This window comes from Bos mutus, chromosome 14, assembly GCF_027580195.1.
Source record: "Bos mutus isolate GX-2022 chromosome 14, NWIPB_WYAK_1.1, whole genome shotgun sequence".
Taxonomy (NCBI): domain Eukaryota; kingdom Metazoa; phylum Chordata; class Mammalia; order Artiodactyla; family Bovidae; genus Bos; species Bos mutus.
In genome coordinates, this window is record NC_091630.1 from 20607268 (window position 1) to 20628844 (window position 21577).

At 37.6% G+C, this 21577-nt stretch overlaps 1 protein-coding gene across 1 annotated transcript in view; it reads left to right on the forward strand.

Moving 5' to 3' along the window:
* ATP6V1C1 (ATPase H+ transporting V1 subunit C1) overlaps positions 1 to 21577 on the forward strand; it is a 42098-nt gene that overhangs the window by 8582 nt on the left and 11939 nt on the right. Inside the window, exons 2-7 of the mRNA XM_005899369.3 lie at positions 6631 to 6797; positions 7978 to 8045; positions 14328 to 14413; positions 17104 to 17198; positions 18735 to 18826; positions 20108 to 20206. Coding sequence (XP_005899431.1) covers positions 6666 to 6797; positions 7978 to 8045; positions 14328 to 14413; positions 17104 to 17198; positions 18735 to 18826; positions 20108 to 20206 — 572 coding nt within the window. The 5' untranslated portion in view covers positions 6631 to 6665. The remainder of the gene's footprint in view (positions 1 to 6630; positions 6798 to 7977; positions 8046 to 14327; positions 14414 to 17103; positions 17199 to 18734; positions 18827 to 20107; positions 20207 to 21577) is intronic.

Sequence of the window (21577 nt, forward strand, 5' to 3'; positions counted from 1 at the left end):
GTATCTCTGATTTTCTTGAAGAGATCCCTAGTCTTTCCCATTCTGTGTTTTTCCTCTATTTCTTTGCATTGATTGCTGAAGAAGGCTTTCTTATGTTTTCTTGATATTCTTTGGAACTCTGCATTCAGATGTTTATATCTTTCCTTTTCTCCTTTGCTTTTTGCTTCTCTTCTTTTCACAGCTATTTGTAAGGCCTCCCCAGACAGCCATTTTGCTTTTTTACATTTCTTTTCCATGGGAATGGTCTTGATCCCTGTCTCCTGTACAATGTCACCAGCCTTATTCCATAATTCATCAGGCACCCTATCTATCAGATCTAGGCCCTTCAATCTATTTCTCACTTCCACTGTATAATCATAAGGGATCTGATTTAGGTCATACCTGAATGGTCTAGTGGTTTTCCCTACTTTCTTCAATTTCAGTCTGAATTTGGCAATAAGGAGTTCATGGTCTGAGCCACAGTCAGCTCCTGGTCTTGTTTTTGCTGACTGTATAGAGCTTCTCCATCTTTGGCTGCAAAGAATATAATCAATCTGATTTGGGTGTTGACCATCTGGTGATGTCCATGTGTAGAGTCTTCTCTTGTGTTGTTGGAAGAGGGTGTTTGTTATGACCAGTGCATTTTCTTGGCAAAACTCTATTAGTCTTTGCCCTGCTTCATTCCGTATTCCAAGGCCAAATTTTCCTGTTACTCCAGGTGTTTCTTGACTTCCTACTTTTGCATTCCAGTCCCCTATAATGAAAAGGACATCTTTTTTGGGTGTTAATTCTAAAAGGTCTTGTAGGTCTTCATAGAACCATTCAATTTCAGCCTCTTCAGTGTTACTGGTTGGGGCATAGACTTGGATTACTGTGATACTGAATGGTTTGCCTTGGAAACGAACAGAGATCATTCTGTCGTTTTTGAGATTGCATCCAAGTACTGCATTTCGGACTCTCTTGTTGACCATGATGGCCACTCCATTTCTTCTGAGGGATTCCTGCCCGCAGTAGTAGATATAATGGTCATCTGAGTTAAATTCACCCATTCCAGTCCATTTCAGTTCGCTGATTCCTAGAATGTCGACATTCAGTCTTGCCATCTCTTGTTTGACCACTTCCAATTTGCCTTGATTCATGGACCAGGTTCCTATGCAATATTGCTCTTTACAGCATCGGACCTTGCTTCTATCACCAGTCACATCCACAGCTGGGTACTGTTTTTGCTTTGGTTCCCTCCCTTCATTCTTTCTGGAGTTATTTCTCCACTGATCTCCAGTAGAATATTGGGCACCTACTGACCTGGGGAGTTCCTCTTTCAGTATCCTATCATTTTGCCTTTTCATACTGTTTTAAAGCATAACATTCTTTTAAATTTTTTAAAAATAGGTTTTATTGGAGTAGAGTTGCTTTACAGTTGTGTTAGCTTCTGCTGTATAGCAGTGAACCTGCTATATGTTTACATATATTAAAACACAACATTCTTAACACAAAATCAAGTGATCAACAGTTTAATGTTGTGAATTACAGATATGCTCAGGGATTTAATAGAAAACATGAAAATAATGAAGAAAGTTTTAAAAGACATAACTTACAAGGCTGAAAAATATGAAAAATTCACTTCTTGAGATAAATAGCAGATAACTGTAAAGAAAAAGTTAACCAACAAGAAGATGTAGCAAGAAAGTTTCTAAACTGAAGTGTAGAGAGAAAAACAGTTGGAAAAAAAAAAAGAATGGAAGCTGAGTGACTTGTGGGACAGTGTCAGGTGGTTTAATACACATGCCATATCTGTCTCAGGAAAGGGAAAGAAGTAACCAATTTTGAAGAAAATGAATTTTGTCCTGAATTGTTGAAAACTCTAAACACAGGTTCAAGAATTTCTCTGAACTACAAGCAGGATAAATCCTTGTGACCCTGGGGTAAACGAATCATAGAAAAAGTTGATAAACTGGACATCAGAATTGAAAACTTCTGCTCAAGAGCACCATTAAGGAAAGGCAAGGCACAGAATACATGTTTTATACACACACATCTCAAAGAAATTGCACCAAGATCATACAAAAAACTAGCTCGGTAAGGTCAATGCAATTAAAAAAAAATGGACACAGTATTTGAATAGAAACTTCACAAAGAAGATATACAGCTGGCTGATGAGGTGAAAAGATCCTGAACTGTAGCCATCGTGGAAGTGAGAGCTACAGCCCACTGGAATAGCTCAAAGGAGGCTGATAGCACTAAGTGTTAGTGGACCTGCGAGACAACTGGGACTGTGTATCTTGCTAATGGAATGCAAAGTACTTCATCTACTTTGGGAAAGTTTGATGACTTCTTATAAGGTTAAATATAGGTTAGTCATTTGACTCAGAAATTCTAGATGTTTATCCAAGATAAATGTATATGTATTTTCACAAAGGCTTTGAAAAGGAATGTTCTTTGTTGTTAGTGGCCCCAACAGGTGAATGGAACCGCAAACCATAGTACATTCATGTAATGGAACACTAAGAAGTAAACTGGAATGAATCGCACACAGGATATGGGCGATCAAAGCCGTGCTGAGCAAAGGAAGCCAGATACAAAAGAGAATGCAGTGTGGGCTTCATTTACACAGGAATTCTAGGTCAGGCCCAATGAGCCTAGAGTGCGGCAAAAAACAGATTAGCATCTGCCCAAGGTCTGCAGTGGGGCTGGGACTGACTGACCCTGTATGTGAGGGAAGGGTTTGGGAAGACAGAAATGTTCTTAACCTTGGTTTTGGTGGTGGTTACACAGGTGTGTGTGTGTGTGTCAAAAACTCATCCAGCTGTGCTCTTGTGGGTACCTTTTACTGTATATAAATGATACTTCAGTGAAATTGATTTTTCTTTTAATGTAAAGGAAGTAAAGGGGACCTAACCAATTAATAAGCAAGGTACTTTATTCTCTTGTTTCATCTTCACTGTTAGGTATTCATTCAGAAATATTCAACACGTAGTTTTTGAGGTTTTGCATACCAGCTTCTGTGCCAGGTACTAATACACTTGTAGCAAAAACTATCATGCTTTCCACCTCCTCTAATGTGCAGTTTATTTGGCAGAAAGATATCAATAAAAATGTCTCTCAAGGAAATACTGAAAAGGTGCTATGAGAGCATATAACACATTCATGCTTAGCATATAAGCATGTGATACATGACACTCGTGTGATATGTGACATGATAATGCACTATAATATATATCATAATTTATGAGGCATTTTTTGAGGCCTTGGTTTCTTCTTTTATAAGTACTGTCCATCCAGTATGCTAAATGAGCTAATCCATATAAACTGTTTTAACTGGGGCTGGTAGGTAGGAAGTGCGCAAGAAGTATTGGCTGCTATCTTGATGACATTTGACAATTACGGTTGTCCAGTGTTGCAGGGACTAGGTGTGCTAAGGGAACACGGAAGTAGGACCAGGTTTGGGGGAAGGGATTAGGAGTCTGACTAGAAATGTGTTTTTGGTTTTGTTTTTTGAGATATTCAGGTGAAAAAGTCTTGTAGTCGAGACTTGTTGGGTACAGCTCTGGATGCACAGAGGAGCCTAGGCTGGAGCTAACAGTTGGAGAATGTTCAGCATCTAAACTGGAATCACCTTGAGTATAAAAAAGACCACCCAGAGAGCAGCCAAATACACACACGTAACAGAGGGACTTCAACCTTGATCTGAGTTTTGAGGAATGCCTTTTAAATCATTTTCTCTTTTGTTTAACGTGATTTGCCTATGTTAATGCCTGACTTCCATATACAAGATGAAACAAAGGGAAATAATTAGGCATAAAAACCAGTGAGTTGAAGCAGTCAACAGAGGTAGAAGTGTCCAGACTTTTTGGACAGGTTTGACTCTGTTTCTGTGCAGCTCAGAGAGAAAGAGAAATGTGTTTTGTAACATGAATTTCATTTTTTTACCATCCCTTCCCCCTCGCACACACACACAGACACACACACATGTTCATCTGCAGAGATTAGTTTATTGGAACTGAGCTTAAATTGTACTTAAATGTCAAAGAGAAAAATTTTTATGTGACTTGTCTAAGTGACCAGATAACAGTGGGCATTGTTTAAAAAATAAAGAATTTGTTTAAAAACAGGGATTTTGCGGAAGACTTACTGATACTTTTCTCATGAGCAGTTCTTATATTTATCCTTAGATACTTCAGTAGCTTGTCTTTCCCATCAGGTTCCTCTTGTATAGTTAGTTCGCTTTGACCAGAGGACAGAAGAAATGAGGCCATTGCTTTGCCTAAAGTACCTAGAGGTTCTTTCTCAATCTCTCTTTTTTATATTTCTGTATTCACAACTTAAAATAACGAAAGACAAAGGCTTAGTTACTTGCAGCTTTATCAATTTTTAATGTCTATGTTACTCTAAGGTTGTTTTCTGAAAGACTCTAAGTTAAAAAAAAGTTTAAAAACATTTAAATATTTTTCTTGGCTTTTATTTTTTTTCCTCCAATCAGATTTTTTGATTGGAGTCATTGGTATATTTCATTTTATCATAAAACAAGCATTTATAAAGTCCCTGATGTTGACAGGAATTGTATATGCTGGGCTTTCAGGGCATTAGAAAAGAAGACATGATTTTGGTCCTTCAGGATTTCCCAGTCAGGTGGAGAGGAAAAAATGTTATGAAAAAAATGAAGCAGGATAGTGTGATAACTGCATTACAGTGGCATTGATAAGATAGTAAGTAAACAAGATATTTCCTACTTGGGATACTGAGAGTAGCCTTTGAAGGCCAGAGGGGACTCTAGTTCTATTTAGAAATAACATGACATTTCATTCAACTCTAGTGAAAACTCAGTAAGTCGGGCAGATGTTTATTTATAAATGAGAAAATGTGGTCCTCTTTCTTATTTCTTGAAATCGTTTGAAAACCTGTTGGCTGAAAAAGATTTTCTAGAACTCTGAGTGGTATGATAGTGACATCTACTGTAATAGCTCCTATTGTTACAATCTTTGAAGAAACTGCAGTTTAGATAATTTAACAGTGTCATAAGCAGGACTGATGATCCCATCACCTGCCATTTTTCAAGGAGAGGAGGTTTAAAAATGTCATCAAAGACTGCTTTTCTGGCCAGGCTGAGTGCTTTGTCTGGGCCTGCCGTCACTACAAAAGCTCTGTTTAGTTTGTTGGCCATTTGAGAGAGTGTAGTTCTTAGTGCAGTTTTTTTTTTTTCCCCCCAGTAATGTTGGAAAAATCATCTTAGAGTAGGATTCTTGAAAGATTGATTTAGTACCGGCATCTGTATTTTTATCAGTCTGATCGCTCTGAGAATGTTTTTTAATCTGTAAATGGAAAGGATCATATGTATCTTATAGAGGTGTTAGGAAGATTAATTGAGATGACAATGTATAAGACATTTAGAGCAGTACCTAGTATATGGTAGATGCTCTTGAAATGGAAGTTAGGAAAAAACAAGTATGTAGAATGACATCTATGATCACCTTCAATTGTGTACTGACTAGGTAGGGTTAATTACAGTGGGCTTCTATAATTAGGAAAGTCCATTGTAATTAACTATCATGCTTTACATTTTAAAGGAAATGTAAATTTGCAGAGTTCTTTCACATTCATTATTTGATTTATTATCAGGACAACTCTGTAAGACAGTTAATCTTCTAAGACTCCAAATTTCAGGAAAGGTTTCAAAACAAGTTGTGGTAGTAGAAAGTTTATGTTGGTTATAATGAAAGCATATTAAAGTAGAAATAATGATACTGTTATATTGAGTTCTTTTATATTTTGTGTTTTCGTGCTTACCTACTTATATTCCCAAGTTTGACTTTGGGCTTTGTTTTTCTGTGTGTGTGTGTGTGTGTGTGTGTGAGAGAGAGAGAGAGAGAGAGAGAGAGAGAGAGAAAAGAGGAAGGAGGGGAAAAGGGAGGAGAGAGGTTGGGGAAGAGGATTGTGTGCTTAATGGAACTCTGGAAAGTGAGAACCACGGCCTCTTACTCAGATCCAATAGTGTTGTATGTTATGCACCCCTCCCAGGCATATTTTAAATAAAAGACTGATTTACAAGGCTGATTGGCAGTATTTTTTTGTGTGTGCAAATTTGTAAGTGGTTGATGACCATTAAGTATATGTTAGGGATTGAGATTAGTTTGACTAGGGATTAGAATTTGGCTGACCTTGTAGGATTTGCCAAACCAGATGTGGCAAATTTATTTGGTGGCTACTGTTGAAGTGCATTGATTCAGTTCTTTTTCAAAGGTCAGAATTATGTATAGCTTTTCACTTCCTATTTAGGTTTTTTATTTTAAAAATTTAAGATAAACCCATTAATTGGTGACTCTCCAACTTCTTTGGGGGATTGAAACTGTTGGGGGCTGACATTTTTGGTAGTCTCCCTTCTTGACTAGCTCCCATTTTAGGATGTTGGGTCATTTTTAGAAAATTGTGTACTTCATGTATTAGGTCTTTATCATCACTTTTTCCTAGTATTGTATGTAAATAAATCACCGTTTCCCATTTATATGGACTTATATCCAGGTAAGTAAATTTGAGTTTGTTCAGGATTGTATACCACTGTTGAATCAGTTTTGCAACAGGCTGTGCTTATCACTCTGAAATAATTTAGAAACAAGTGGTAGTAAATGTATTTTTACTTAGTTTTGTTTTACCTTTCAGAGTCTTAATTTTGGAAGATACATCTGGTAAACAACATGACTGAGTTCTGGCTTATATCGGCTCCTGGGGAGAAAACATGTCAGCAAACATGGGAGAAATTGCATGCGGCAACTACAAAAAACAATAACCTTGCAGTTTCTTCAAAGTTCAACATTCCTGACTTAAAGGTAAACCTGCGCTGTGCAGAGGAGTTCATTGTGAGGGAAAGGACAGCTGTCTCTGCTTACCTTTTGGTCGAAATGAGATACCCAGGTTCTTTTGAGAGAAAATTCTATGGATTGGCATAATTTACAACTTACCTTGTTCTTTCTAATATTCAGATTTTAGATAACAAGGAAATTGAGATTTTTTTGAAGAAAATACTAAAACAAAGTAACATATTCCCCTAAACTTTTGTGCTTTTTTAAATTATGATTTAAATTTTAATGAGAAATCTTACGAAAATACTTGATGTGTTACTTTCACAGGGAAGATTTTTAGAAGTGAGAAATCTTAGTAATATGTATTCTTAAATATCACAGTGAATATGTTTTTCTGTTATTCATGTAATACTCACTGATATTGTAACTGTTCTATCATTGCATCTCTTTAAATTTTTCTTGGTAAATCTAGTTATTTAATGTAGTTTATCTATTTAATGTTTATTAAACATCAGTAACCTAGCAGCCTCTAAGTGAAGCAGACTGCCAGTAATCAGTTGACTGAACTTTTGTAATGGATGAAAAGATCATGATATTCGACAGTTGTACACAGCACTCATTTAAGAAATAAAGTCCTTTGATACACTCCTGTAGACTATGGACATTTCTTCTAAAACTTGCTTGTTTATACATACTTGGTTTTGTGTACCAATTAAATTACAGAGAATTCTCTGGTGGTCCAGGGGTTAGGACTCCATGCTTCCACTGCAGGGGACGCAGATCAATCCGGGGTCTGGGAAATAAGTTCCTGCATGCCCTGTGGCATGGCTAGTAATAATAAAGATTTCTTTAAAAAAAGGACCAAAAAACCCAAATGGAACTAAAGATGCACAGCCCTGGATCCGTGTTTAAAAGCTGCTAATGTAAACCACAACTTCAAATGAACCCTCCCACTGGGCAGGACAAGTAGAGGCACAGGCCTGCTCTTGTGGAATCTTCACATCTAAATGGTGGTCCTCATAAATTAGAGGATTATTTTGTACATATAAATAGCTTTGAAATGTCTTGCATTTTTTAACCACACTTGCATATTATGAAATAAAATATGGAGAACTTAAGATCTGCAGGCCTTTCAAATCAAGATGCTGTATTACCTTGTTTTTTTAAAAAAGGAGAAATCTAATAAAATGTTGTATTTCCCTTCTAGGTTGGCACACTTGATGTCCTGGTTGGTTTGTCAGATGAACTGGCTAAACTGGATGCATTTGTAGAAGGGTAACGTATTTATTTATATGAACAGGCTAGAGCAGAATGAGAGTGCTATTATCAGGCTCCCTGGGATTGGGTTTATTATTATATGTATACATACTCTGCTTATTGGAATGAAGTTAGAGATCAGTCAACTTTAGTGCCTTTTCATCTCCCTTCTGTTATCATAAACATCCTGTTCCCATTAGCAGTTATCCCCTACCCCCACTACCCACTAATCTGCGTTCTGACACTATAGATTTGCTTTTTGTGGACATTTCGTATAAATGGAATCGGAAAATACGTGGTCTCTTGTGACTGGCTTCTTTGCCTTATAGTGTTAGTCACTCAGTTGTGTCTGACTTTCTGCAACCCCATGGACTATAGCCTGCCAGGCTCCTCTGTCCATGGGAATTCCCAGACAAGAATACTGGAGCGGGTTGCCATTCCTTTCTCCAGGGGATCTTCTGAACCCAGGGATCACACCTTGGTCTCCTGCATTGCAGGCAGATTCTTTACCATCTGAGCTTCCAGGGAAGCCCTTCTTTGCCTTAGTGTAATGTTTTCAAGGTTGTTGTAGCATGTTGTACATCCATGTTGTAGCATGTATCAACATTTAATTTCTTTTTATTACCAAATAATATTACATTGTGCAGATAGACTATTTTATTAATCCATTCATCAGTTGATGGACATTAAGGTTGTTTCCACATTTTGGCTAATATGAATAAATGCTGCTATGAATATTTGTGTGTAAGTATTTGTATGTTGATATGTTTTCATTTCTTTTGGGTACGTACCAAGGAGTGGAATTGCTGGGGCATACGGTAACTGTATTTTCAACATTTTGAGGACCTGTCTGATTGTTTTTCAGAGTTGGCTGCACTCTGTTACAGTCTCACCAGCAGTGTATGAAGCTTGTGATTTCTCCACATTCTTGATGGACACTCATTAAGATCCATCTTTTTGATTATAGCAATCCTAATGGATATTAAAGAGTATTTCACTGTGTTTTTGATTTGCATTTCCCTAATGGCTAATAATGTGTTAAGCATCTTTCCATTTGTTTGTTGGCCATTTATGTTTCTTCTTTGGAGAAATGTCCGTTTGGATCCTTCACCTGTTTTTTTTTTAATTGACTTACCGTTCTTTTGATTATTGACTTGTAAGAGTTTTTTATATAGTCTGGATGCAACTCTCTTATCAGATAGGACTTGCAGATATTTTTTCCCATTCTCTGGTTTTTCTTCACTTTCTAGGTGGTGTCGTTTGAGGTACAAGATACTTAATTTTGCTGTCCAGTTTATCTTTTTTGTGGCTTATGTTCTTGTCCTTATATCTAAGAAACCATTGCCTAATCCAAGATCACAGTTTTGTGTCTATATTTTCTTCTAAGAGTTTTCTAGTTTTAGCTGTTATATTTAGGTCGTTTTAATGGGAAATAGATGGGGAAACAGTGGAAACAGTGTCAGACTTTATTTTTCGGGGCTCCAAAATCACTGCAGATGGTGACTATAGCCATGAAATTAAAAGACGCTTACTCCTTGGAAGGAAAGTTACGACCATCCTAGACAGCATATTCAAAAGCAGAGACATTACTTTGCCAACAAAGGTCCGTCTAGTCAAGGCTATGGTTTTTCCAGAGATCATGTATGGATGTGAGAGTTGGACTGTGAAGAAAACTGAGTGCCGAAGAATTGATGCTTTTGAACTGTGGTGTTGGAGAAGACTCTTGAGAGTCCCTTGGAGTGCAAGGAGATCCAACCAGTCCATTCTAAAAGAGATCAGTCCTGGGTGTTCTTTGGAAGGAATGATGCTAAAGCTGAAACTCCAGTACTTTGGCCACCTCACGTGAAGAGCTGACTCATTGGAAAAGACTCTGATGCTGGGAGGGATTGGGGGCAGGAGGAGAAGGGGACGACAGAGGATGAGATGGCTGGATGGCATCGCCAGCTCCATGGACGTGAGTTTGAGTGAACTCCAGGAGTTGGTGATGGACAGGGAGGCCTAGCGTGTTGCAATTCATGGGGTCACAAAGAGTCGGACATGACTGAGCGACTGAACTGAACTGAATTCATTTTGAGTTACTTATTGTATATGGTGTGAGGTAGAAGTCCATCTTCATTCTTTTGACTGAGTATCCAGTTGTCCTAATGCTATTTGTTGAAAAGACTATTCTGTCTCTGCAGTGAATTGTCCTGACACCCTTGCAAAAATCAGTCGAACATAAATGTAAGAGTTATTAACATTTCTGAACTCCCTTTTGTGTTCCATATTCCTGTCCTGATGCCAGTACCACATTGCCCTCTTGACTGTAGCTTTGTAGTTAGTTTTAAAATCAGAAAGTGTGAGTTCTCCAAGTTTATTTAGTCTTTTCAGGATTGTTTTGGTTATTCTGGTTCCTTTCATTTCTATTTGGATTTTAGGAACACTGTGTCAAATTTCTGCAAAAAGTCAGCTGGAATTTCAGTGGGGATTGTGTAGAATCTGTAAATAATTTCAGGAGTGTTGCCACCCTAGCATATTAAATCTTTGGTTGGTGAACATGGGATGTTCTGCCATTTGTTGGAAGATTTATTTAGTGATGCTTTTGTGTTCAAAATTCAGTTACATTGAAAGATTTTTCTAGATTACAGGTTTAGTTACTTAGGAAATTCAGTTTCTGTGTATTTTAGCTGAAGGTGGGTATGGGATCCTTAATAACTTTTTGTATATTGATTAATTGACAGAATCAGTCTATAATCAAATCATTTGAGTCTTGAGATACAGAGCTTTTAATACTTAGGGCTTAGGTAAATAGGTATAATTAGTTTAAAAAAAAAAAAAGAATTTTGGTGAATCTTAAGAAGTGTGTATCTGATTGACGCTTTAAAGGAACAGGCTTGAATAGAGGGGAACTTATTCTCTAAATCTGTACAGAAGGGTCTTCCCTTCTGTGTTGTTAGACTTTTCTGAATTGGTAGAACCTCAAATGCACTGGCTCTGGTAATAGAGGCTGAGATGTTTCAGAGAGATCTTTGTACATAACAACGTGTGCTAAGGAAATAAATAGACCTGAAGAGGTCCTAGGCTTCCCAAGTAGCACTGGTGGTAAAGAACACACCTGTGAATGCAGGAGATCTAAGAGACGCGAGTTTGATCCCTGGGTGGGAAAGATCCCCTGGAGGAGCGTGTGGCAACCCACTCCAGTATTCTTACCTGGAAAATCTCCATGGACAGAGGAACCTGCAGGCTGTGGTCAATAGAGTCGCATAGAGTTAGACACGACTGCAGTAACTTAGCACGTACACATGCAAAGATGTATTCCTGAGGTGAAAGGCCAGTTAAGAACCAGTTTTACAGTCGAATTAGGCAAGAAATAATGAAAACCTCAAGTAAGAGGAGGCATTAGGCAATAAAAATGGAAAAGAGAGGATGAAAGCAGAGAGTAACAGATTTGCTTTTAAAGGGTTAATAATTCCTTGCATCCGTATAGAGCAAATGTGAAAGTAATTATTGATGATACTCTCAAAAAACTGACCAATGGTAAGAATTGTCTCTTGGTCTCTTAATGTAAGTTTTTAATTAATAAAAGAGTTTGAGGAAACTTTTTGTGGTTGCCACCTTGAGGTGATTGTCTTTTCTGCTGTCCCACCTACCTCATTACAATGTTAAGTCATGACAAAGAAAGACACTGGGAAGGGAGGCTCCTGAAAATATAATTATCAACACTTACTTGGAGCCTTATTCATCACCTCGATAGCTTTCTAGATTTTTCTTTACATCATCAGCAGGATGTCTTGAATATAGTATAAGATTGGCACACAAATTTTAGGAAAGTAAGTGTCACACAGATGCAGTTCTTACGCACTGTTATGCACTGTTGTTATCTTGCACTGTTATGCAGTCGTGTCCTTATCAGTCTCCCTGAAAGATCTGAGGAATTTTAAAAATCATATGGTTCTTAGACTTTAGTAGAATTGACAGATTCTAGCTTATAGTGTTACAGTTTTTTAAGTCTGAACATTGTGGTGGAGTAAATTATAGTTTGTACTTTTTCAGTGGTCTAACCATTAGAACTTTTTTTTTTTTTTTTTAAGGTGACCATATGTCATAGATACTCTTGTAGAGATGCAGAGGGAGATTTTGAATTTCTCAGTTCTGTAATGTTGATAAATTTGATATCAGGCAGTTTTACACTCTGAACTATTTTCTGTGGTAAACCTGCACTTTTTTTTTTTTTAAGTATAGTTGATTTGCAGTGTTGTGATCATGCCCATTTTTGAATGTTCATAGCACATGGTTCTGTTTACAAGATGCTCGTCAAGTTATATGGGAATAATGGTTCATCTTTGAAGGAATGGGTGGATTTTGGAGATACAGCCAAGTGTATGTACAGATCCCAGGTTTAAGCATGTTGAGGACTTAGAGTTTACATCATTTTTTCTGAATTTGTTGCACTTTCTTAGAATTGAGGTCATTCAGCTTAGGTTTGTCATTCACATTTTGTCCTTCTGTCGCCTTTTCCTGGCCCTTCTTGGTCCATGTTGCAGGAGTTTCTTAATTTGTCTTCCAGTTTACACTCCCTGCCATTAAACACAAAAGTCATACAAGAAATTGGCCCAAGTCCTGACCGTGTCACCCCTCTTCCTGCTGACTGCCGTCAGAGGTGATCCCCATGCAGTCTGACCCCAGCCTGCTTCCTAGCCCAACCTCCCTCTCCCCCCAGCATGACACTCCACACTGTCTGGACCCCTCCTCATTCATTGCTTTTCTTTCTCTCCAGATCTTGACTCATACGATGCCCTGTGGCAAGAATATACATTCTTCATGCCTAATCAGCCTTTCAAAAAAAACCATTCCTGTCCTTCACTGCCCTGCTCTTGATCCATTATGCTTTTTTGATTACAGTCACTGGAAATGAAATCTTTTTCCTTTATGCATCTCTGTAACCTGATCATCTCAGTTGGCACTCACCACAGATTTTTACGACCAACCTAGACAGCATATTAGAAAGCAGAGACATTACTTTGTCAACAAAGGTCCGTCTAGTCAAGGCTGTGGTTTTTCCAGTAGTCATGTATGGATGTGAGAGTTGGACTGTGAAGAAAGCTGAGTGCTGAAGAATTAATGCTTTTGAACTGTGGTGTTGGAGAAGACTCTTGAGAGTCCCTTGGACTGCAAGGAGATCCAACCAGTCCATCCTAAAGGAGATCAGTCCTGAGTGTTCATTGGAAGGACTGATGTTGAAGCTGAAACTTCAATACTTGGGATACACAGTTGCTGATGGGAAGAGCTGACTCATTGGAAAAGACTCTGATGCTGGGAGGGATTGGGGGCAGGAGGAGAAGATGACAGAGGATGAGATGGTTGGATGGCATCACCGACTCAATGGACATGGGTTTGGGTGGACTCTGGGAGTTGGTGATGGACAGGGAGGCCTGGCGTGCTGCGGTTCATGGGGTAGCAAAGAGTCAGACATGACTGAGCGACTGAACTGAGCTGAACTTATATATCCCACCCATGGCCCATAGGTGGACAAGGAATGGTGGGGGGTGAGGGGGTGAAGAACACAGAACACAAGAATCAGGGTGACAGGTTTCTGTCACTGCTCTGCCAGGAACTGGTTTTGTGACTTCTGGAACTAAATCACTTCCTGTCTTTATACTTGGGTGTATTTATAAAGTAAAGGGGTTGACAAGGTGATACACAGTTGCTTCAGTAGTTTGGCACCATGATTTGTTTCCTCTTTAGCACTGAGCAGGAGGTCCCATGGACAGAGGAGCCTGGCGGCCTATAGTTCTTGGGATCACAAAAGAGTCAGACATGATTTAGCAACTAAACAACAACAAAACAAATCTCAAATAGTAGATGCTCGTCAGTAGGTAATGAATACATAATGTAGGACTGCACTGTTGCTTGTGTTCTGTTGCCTGTCGGATCCCGTTTGTCCTGAGGGGAAGTATGCATCTGATGAGTGCAAGCTCCTGCTTCCCACTTTGTTCTTACAGGGTGGTGAGGTCTGTTGCACACTCTTTCAGCTTACCCTCGCCAACTTTCCACTACTTTCTTTCCAGACTTGATAAACGTATTGCAGGTGGTTTCCTTAAAACTACAGTTACTGAGTTGAGTTTTACATATAATAAAATCTTGGTTTAGTTTGTCCTTAACATTATTTTGGAAGTTAGGACCCATTGTTTAACATTATTATACAGATAGTGTAATGGAAACAGAGTCAAATTCATGTGTTCATGTAACATGTTCATTGTGTAGCATGGAATTTAGGTTGTTTTCCTGAAAGTAACCACTGATTTTTTTTTTTCTCCTAAGGGTGGTTAAGAAAGTGGCTCAATATATGGCTGACGTATTGGAGGACAGTAAAGATAAAGTTCAGGAGAACCTGTTGGCCAATGGAGGTAAGCTAATGTTTCATGATTTGATATTGACTTCAATAAAGTGAAAGACATAAAAAAGATATAGATAAGGGTATTAAATGCCGTAGAAAGCCATTAAAATAGAATGATTATTAACAATTTGGTTATACTGCCAGTTACATTCTGTCCTCTGAAACACAACCTCTCATAAGACAGTCGTACATTATATATATTATAGTTTGTTTTTTTTTTAATATGGATCCTTCCGAAAGCAGTATCATAAAGATTTACCTTAGTTCTTTCCAGGATCTACCTGTCAGTTCCACTTAAAAGTGTGTTTCTGAGTTAGGTGTCTCAGCATTGTTCCAGGTGAATACTTGCAGTTTTCTCTAGCTTTTTGTATTTAATTGCATCCAACTACAGAAGCTTTAGAATGAAAATTATTAATCTTATTGCAGAGTAATGCCTCTTCCCCTCAAATTTCATATGGCATTTCTTTAGTACTTATAGAATAGTCTACTACTGACCTGTCTGTAGCTAGAAGCTAATAATTACATAAAGTTTGTTCTGTGTAATAATAGCTTTATAAAGATGGTTTCAACCACATCATTGTCTTTTGTCCTTGCACTTGTTGTTTTCTCCTGAAATATCAGTTTAGCATGTGTTTCATTTTCAATTCAGTTCAGTTGCTCAGTCATATCCAACTCTTTGCGACCCCATGGACTTGCAGCACGCCAGGACTCCCTGTCCATCATCGACTTTGAGTTTACTCAAACTCATGTCCATTGAGTCGGTGATGCCATCCAACCATCTCATCCTCTGTCATCCCCTTCTCCTCCCGGCTTCAATCTTTCCCAGCATCAGGGTCTTTTTCAGTGAATCAGTTCTTCGCATCAGGTGGTCAAAGTATTGGAGTTTCAGCTTCAGCATCAGTCCTTTCAGTGAATATTCAGTACTGATTTCCTTTAGGATTGACTGGTTGGATCTTTACTGATATGTCATTAAAATAAGAAACAATCCTTTCCTCTCTTTCTGTCCTGTATAGCCTACTGTGGTAGGTCACTATAATAAATTAACATTTGTTAGGTAGAGCCCTGGGTTATCATAGGATGGTGAGCCACAGTTCAACGAATGACCACAGGGGAAAGAGAAATAGAGAAGTTTATTACTCACAGGTCCTGGAGGGAGGGGAGCAATGCAGGGAAGTTAGGGCGGGGTGCAGACAGGAAGAACAGTAGGACCTGGAGCACATGCCTTTATTAGAGTCCATGGGTGGAGTGATTTGGGATTCCCAAGCCAAGTCCTGATTGGTTAATTCAAACTAAAAAGGGGAATTTTGATTAACTTGAAGAGCCCTATGCATGCTCAGTCGTGTCCGACTCTGCAACCCTATGGACTACAGTCTGCTAGGCTCCTCTGTCCATGGGATTCTCCAGGCAAGAATGCTGGAGTGAGCTGCCATTTCCTGCCCCAGGGGGTCTTATCTAAAGGGTCCACTAGCAGGGGAGGCCCTGGGCAGCAGGGGAGAGTGCTTATCACCGATTAGTATCGGAAATCGAACCAGGAACTGAGCTTACGTTTACTGTGATTGCAGGCTTGTTATCTAGGGCTGTTAGCCAGGAGGGCTATTATCTAGTGTGATTTCTAGGCTCCTGCTGGCTACTTGGCCATGTAAAATGCATGTGAAGGCAGTAGTATGGAGGTTTGGCTAAACTCTCAGTGGTCACTGTATTTTAAATTCAGTGTTTCTCTAATTTCGTTTCTTTCCGTTGCAAATTGTAGATGTTCAGTAAGTACTTAATCAATTTAAAATAATTAGTAATTTATTTTTGCTCTCTGTTAAAATAGCAACCCTGACCTGCTTACTGTTTCTGTTAATGTGTGGCTGGGGCAGAAGGACAGGAGTTAGATGTGTTAACTTAGGTGCCTTCACTGATCTCTAAGTACTTGATGAAGTAGGGAAGTCAGTCTTCTTGGTAGAATAGGGGGGTGACCATCTAGGGAACATTGCATCCAAAACTGCTTTTGAAAATACCAGATATGTTGCTGACTTGCTGGTATTCTGTCGGGAGAAGTTGAGGAGAGAAGATATTTTGATAAGAATTACTTTCGCCAGTTAACTATAATTGACATTTGATTTCCCTGACCTTGATCCCATCAGGCTTGAGGGATAAAGTCATCTTGACTACTAGACTTCCAGGGAATTAGTTGTTGAGTTTCTCTTTGGCTTTGCATTTTTTATTCTTTTCATTTGAAAGTGAAAAGGTCCACGTTTTGAATATTACTGAAATACAGACTCCTAGAAACAGTCATCACATGGTTTTAACAGACAAGTTCATTTTCAGTTTGTTTGGGTAAGTTGCAAAGAAATAACATACTTTTGTCAAATTCTTATTGAGGAGACACTTTGCAGTAGTTTCTCAATCTCTGTGTCTCTCTCATCTTCCCATGTATCATGGGTATGTGCATATTTCATTTATTAAGTCATCAAGTTAGAAGGAGTATTTTAATATATATATTAAATTTTGAGTAAGGAGAAGAGAATTCAGTCAGATTACAGGTAAAAATTTTGATTAATCCATGTTACCTAATACAGTCCCACATTTATTTAACCTTCACAAGTGATGATATCTTTACTGATTTTCTTAATGCCCATTTTGGCATTACTGTATAGCAAACTATAAAAAACTCTATTGCTTCTCCTCAGTAATTAATTTCTTCCCTTATTTCAGTTGACTTGGTTACTTATATAACAAGGTTTCAGTGGGACATGGCTAAATATCCAATCAAGCAGTCCCTGAAAAATATTTCTGAAATAATTGCCAAGGTAAGATAAAAATGACACAGGTAGGACACATTGATTTATAGTGATTCTATTTATTTTATAAGTATTTAGCTATTAAGTACTCTAATTTAGGTTTTGACAAGGCAACTTAATTATATGTGACATTCTGCAACTTTACTTAAAAAAGAAAGTTGTCGGAAAAGGATAACACTTTCACATGCACATTATCCATGTGTGTGGTTTGTTTTTTTAAGTGGTTAAGTTAAAGGTTACATCAACAGTGTTTGACTAAGAAAAGTAACTTTAAAATTACAAATTTTAAGCATAACTGAGATCACATAGAATTATAAATTGGAATTGATTAGAGATTTACAAATCATTCAGATATATGATAATGGTCACTTGAGTATGTTTATGTACAGTACTGATTCAGATTAAACTTTTTGGGTTCTCTGACGCCTTCTGACATTCAGTATTGATTCCTTACCCAGAAAAATTGCCTGTGTTCTCATACTGCGTGATTTTATGAACAGTTTCAGCGAGTCCACAGGTGTTGAAAGTCCATCCATGAACTCACTAAACTAAGAGTTCCTTTTCTGTTGCAAAGTCCTTGAGCTTGAGAGAAAAATGTAAAACTGAAACTGTAATGAGGCAATAGACAAGGACCTATTCACTGTTTGACAACATGTCTGTGACCTGGCTGGATGAACAGTACAGTTTAAATCATTCGGACAGACTTCCTTAGCTTCCACTGACTTTATTTGTACATTGTGCTCTGTGGTTAAATGTAAATAAATAGACTATCAAGGATTTTAACTCAGGGTCAAATAATTTAATGAAAATGAGTAGTCAGATAATATAAAATGGTGTTCTGATTATGACTGAGCATTATTTTCTTTTAATCCTTATCAAGGATTTAGTCATCTTCTTCCTGATACTATTATAGATGAGGAAACAGGCTCAGAGAGGTGATGTGATTTACCCCAGCGTGCCACATGGCTGATAATGGTAGAGCTAAGTTGAAATTAGTTCTTCAAGTGTTAAATCTGCTGCTTTGTGTCTTCTCCTTAAATTGTCAGTAGTTTTAATCATATTTTTGAAAAATTAGCTTGTGTAACATTTATAAATAAGTTGAAGCAAAATGTTAACTTCATTGCAAAAATGTTTTGTGTAAGAATGGTGGTGTTATAAACAGCAAAACTCTGTATGATTTCGTTCCTTTGGAAATTAACTCTTTAGACTTGTGTATTAAAACCTTCCAATTAGTCATGTCTTTAATCAATGATCTAGATTTCATTTACATGGTTTAAGAATATAGTAACAATAATAAAAATACATGTAGATAAAACATTATCTTTAGTAGAAAAGATGATATGAAAATTCCCATAGTTATTAAAAATGAAGTAGGTTATTTTTTTAATGACCTTTAAAAATAATGCCTTTAAAATAATAGAATATTATTACATCAGGAACTGGTGGTGGGTTTGTTTTTTAAAGTTTCAGCACAACTACTTTAATTGTATTAGTAGAGGCAGATTTAAGAAGATTCTCCCTATTTCTCTTCTTTCTTCTGTAAAGGGTGTCACTCAGATTGACAATGACCTGAAATCTCGAGCATCCGCATACAACAACCTGAAAGGGAATCTTCAGAATTTGGAACGAAAGAACGCGTAAGCATGTCAACTATATGTGAATAATTTAGAATTGGAGAAGCGCTGTGGCACAGGAGTCTCCAACCTCTGAAATCTAATGCCTGATAATGTGAGCTGGAGCTGATGTAGTAATACTAGAAATAAAGTGCACAATAAATGTAACAGGCTGAATCACCCTGAGCCACCCGGCCCCGCCTCCCTGGTCCATGGGAAATGGTCTTCATGAAACTGGTCCCCAGTGCCGAAAATGTCGAGGACCGCTGTGTAGCGTATGTTGCAGATAAACTGTTGCTGGGGGTTTTAGTAAGTTCCAGTGTGTGCCGTTTCTGTAGTCAGGTGGTATTTTTTCACTTCATGGAGAAAAACTCATTATTTCAGGCTAGTCAAAACAGATGTGAGGCTGATTTATTATGCTCGTTTCATACATAATACTTCTGAGCTGGGTCCTGGTTTATCCTTTATCTATCTGATTTTTCACTGTAAAAATTATCTAAAGTTAATTGTTTTAAATTAAATCATAATTTAATTACATAGCAATTATCTGCTGCTTAAAAGAATTATATAGAAAAATCCTTTTTTATGTAATTCTCATTCTTTAATTTATCTGTTTTCCAGTGTTTCCATTTTTATCTGTTTTTATGTTTCAATTTTTTATGTTAGGTTTTCTTAAAATAGAACACTCTTCTTGTGGTTGATCTCACTGTAGTATGACTACTACAGGTGTAGCCTTAAGCACTTAACTCTTCAAGGTATACATTCGTATCCCAGAGGCAGAACTGAGTCGTCCTGTCAGGGGTGCAAACAGGGCAAGTCATTTTCAGTGTGAATCTACTGGGAGACCAAGTGAAGACTTGCATTCAAAGAGTTGATTGTTGGGTTAACTAACCAAAATTGATACCCAAGGAGAGGGAGGAAAATCAAAGGTTGTGCTTAGATGATACGATTGCATAATTATGGTGAGGTAGACTTTAATTGATGCCTAATGAATAACACTTTCCCAGTTAAGACATTATATATATATAATCAAGAGAAGAACTGAGTTATAATAATTAAAACAAACACAAAGGGAGACACTAGAGGCAAATTCTGATAAAATTTTGACATTTCTTTGGGTTTAGATATGGGAAATATTCAGCTAAATTTTGGCTTCTTGATACATCAAATAAAAAATGTTAACTCAGGCTAATCCCTCTTGAGATGTATGTGTAGTATATGTAACTATACTTAGCCTGCTGTATCTTTACTTGTGTTATGGAACCACATAATTATCAGCCTAATGATCTTTTTCTTATTCCTCAGAGGGAGTTTGCTAACTCGAAGTCTAGCAGAAATTGTGAAGAAGGATGACTTTGTTCTTGACTCAGAGTATCTCGTCACGTTACTGGTCGTAGTTCCCAAGTATGTCTTTTCATTACAAAAGGTTTTTACTTATTAAAATACAAGAAAAATGTTAGTGCCTGATACTGTAATTTGAAGTTTCCCACAAAACCCGAGTGTGAATGGAATATCACTTTGTCATTTGTTCTGTCAACCAACATATACTCATATGGCACATACAGTGGAATTTAGTTCGTAACCTGGTAATAGAGATGTCAGTTATAAATTGAGATTCTAAATCAAGTTCAACTTAGTAGAGTTGACCATTAAAAAATTAAATAATGCTAAACTATTGGATTTTTTAAAAAATACTGTTTTTAGATATTTCAAAATAGGAAGTTCTTTGTTTTTCTGAAAAATCTTTATGATTGATTAGGATAAATTAACCCCTTTAAGAAGTAAAGGATTGGATTAGATCAAAGGTTAGCATATCTTTTATATAAAAGGCCAAATAGTATTTTACCCTTTGCAGGCCATATGGTTTGTGATACAGCTACTCAACTCTGCCACGTCAGCTTTGTGGTTGTAGCTAAAAGCAGCCATCCCCACTGTGTGCATGAAGTGATATGTCTGGTGTCAGTAAAACTTTATTTACAAAAACAGGTACAGGTTATGGCCATAGTTTAGGTTGGATAATTCTTTGAAATCTCCTCTAGATTAGGCCTTCTGTATTAATTAACATTTGGGCATAGTTAATCTTGATAAAATGAAATCTTTTGAAGGTTAGGATTCTGTATGTGTGGGTGGGTGGCGGAAAATACTGTTAATGGTTTCATTTCTGACCTGCACTGAAATCTTACCATCAGGAAATCATTGGGGGATCCAAACTGGCGTGGGAGATTTGGGGACTCTTGTCAGCATTATTCATAAAGTCTTGTTTTGCTGTGCTCTCCATTTTTATCTGGCTAGGAAACTGGGAATATAGGAAAATGATGCCTCCTGGAAAGGGGCGGGAAAGCACCTCCATTTAATTTACAGTGGCGACAGTATCATCTGATTTTTGCCTTTCCCCGCTTACTGCAGAATAAGAAAATACTGATTATTTCTGAAAAATGTCTGTGTATGTGTGTTTTTATACTATGCATGGAAATAACCGTTGTCCAGAGAAAAGATTTGTCTTATGCAACCTTTGTTTAAAATTTGTGTTTAAGACAAGAAATTTTCATAGTTTTCTGTACACTGTACTGGAAACCTAGGGTCAGACCTAGGGTACCTTGTATAGTGGCTTATTTATTATCCTGGCTACAATACTATCGATACAGTTCTTTATTTTATATTGCCACACCCACGAAAGCCAGTGGTCTCTAGAGAAGGAAGGAAGGCTGTTGCACAATGCTCTGTGGCAGCTTGGTTTACTGTCGCTTTGTTGACTCAGTGCTTCCTGGTACCCTG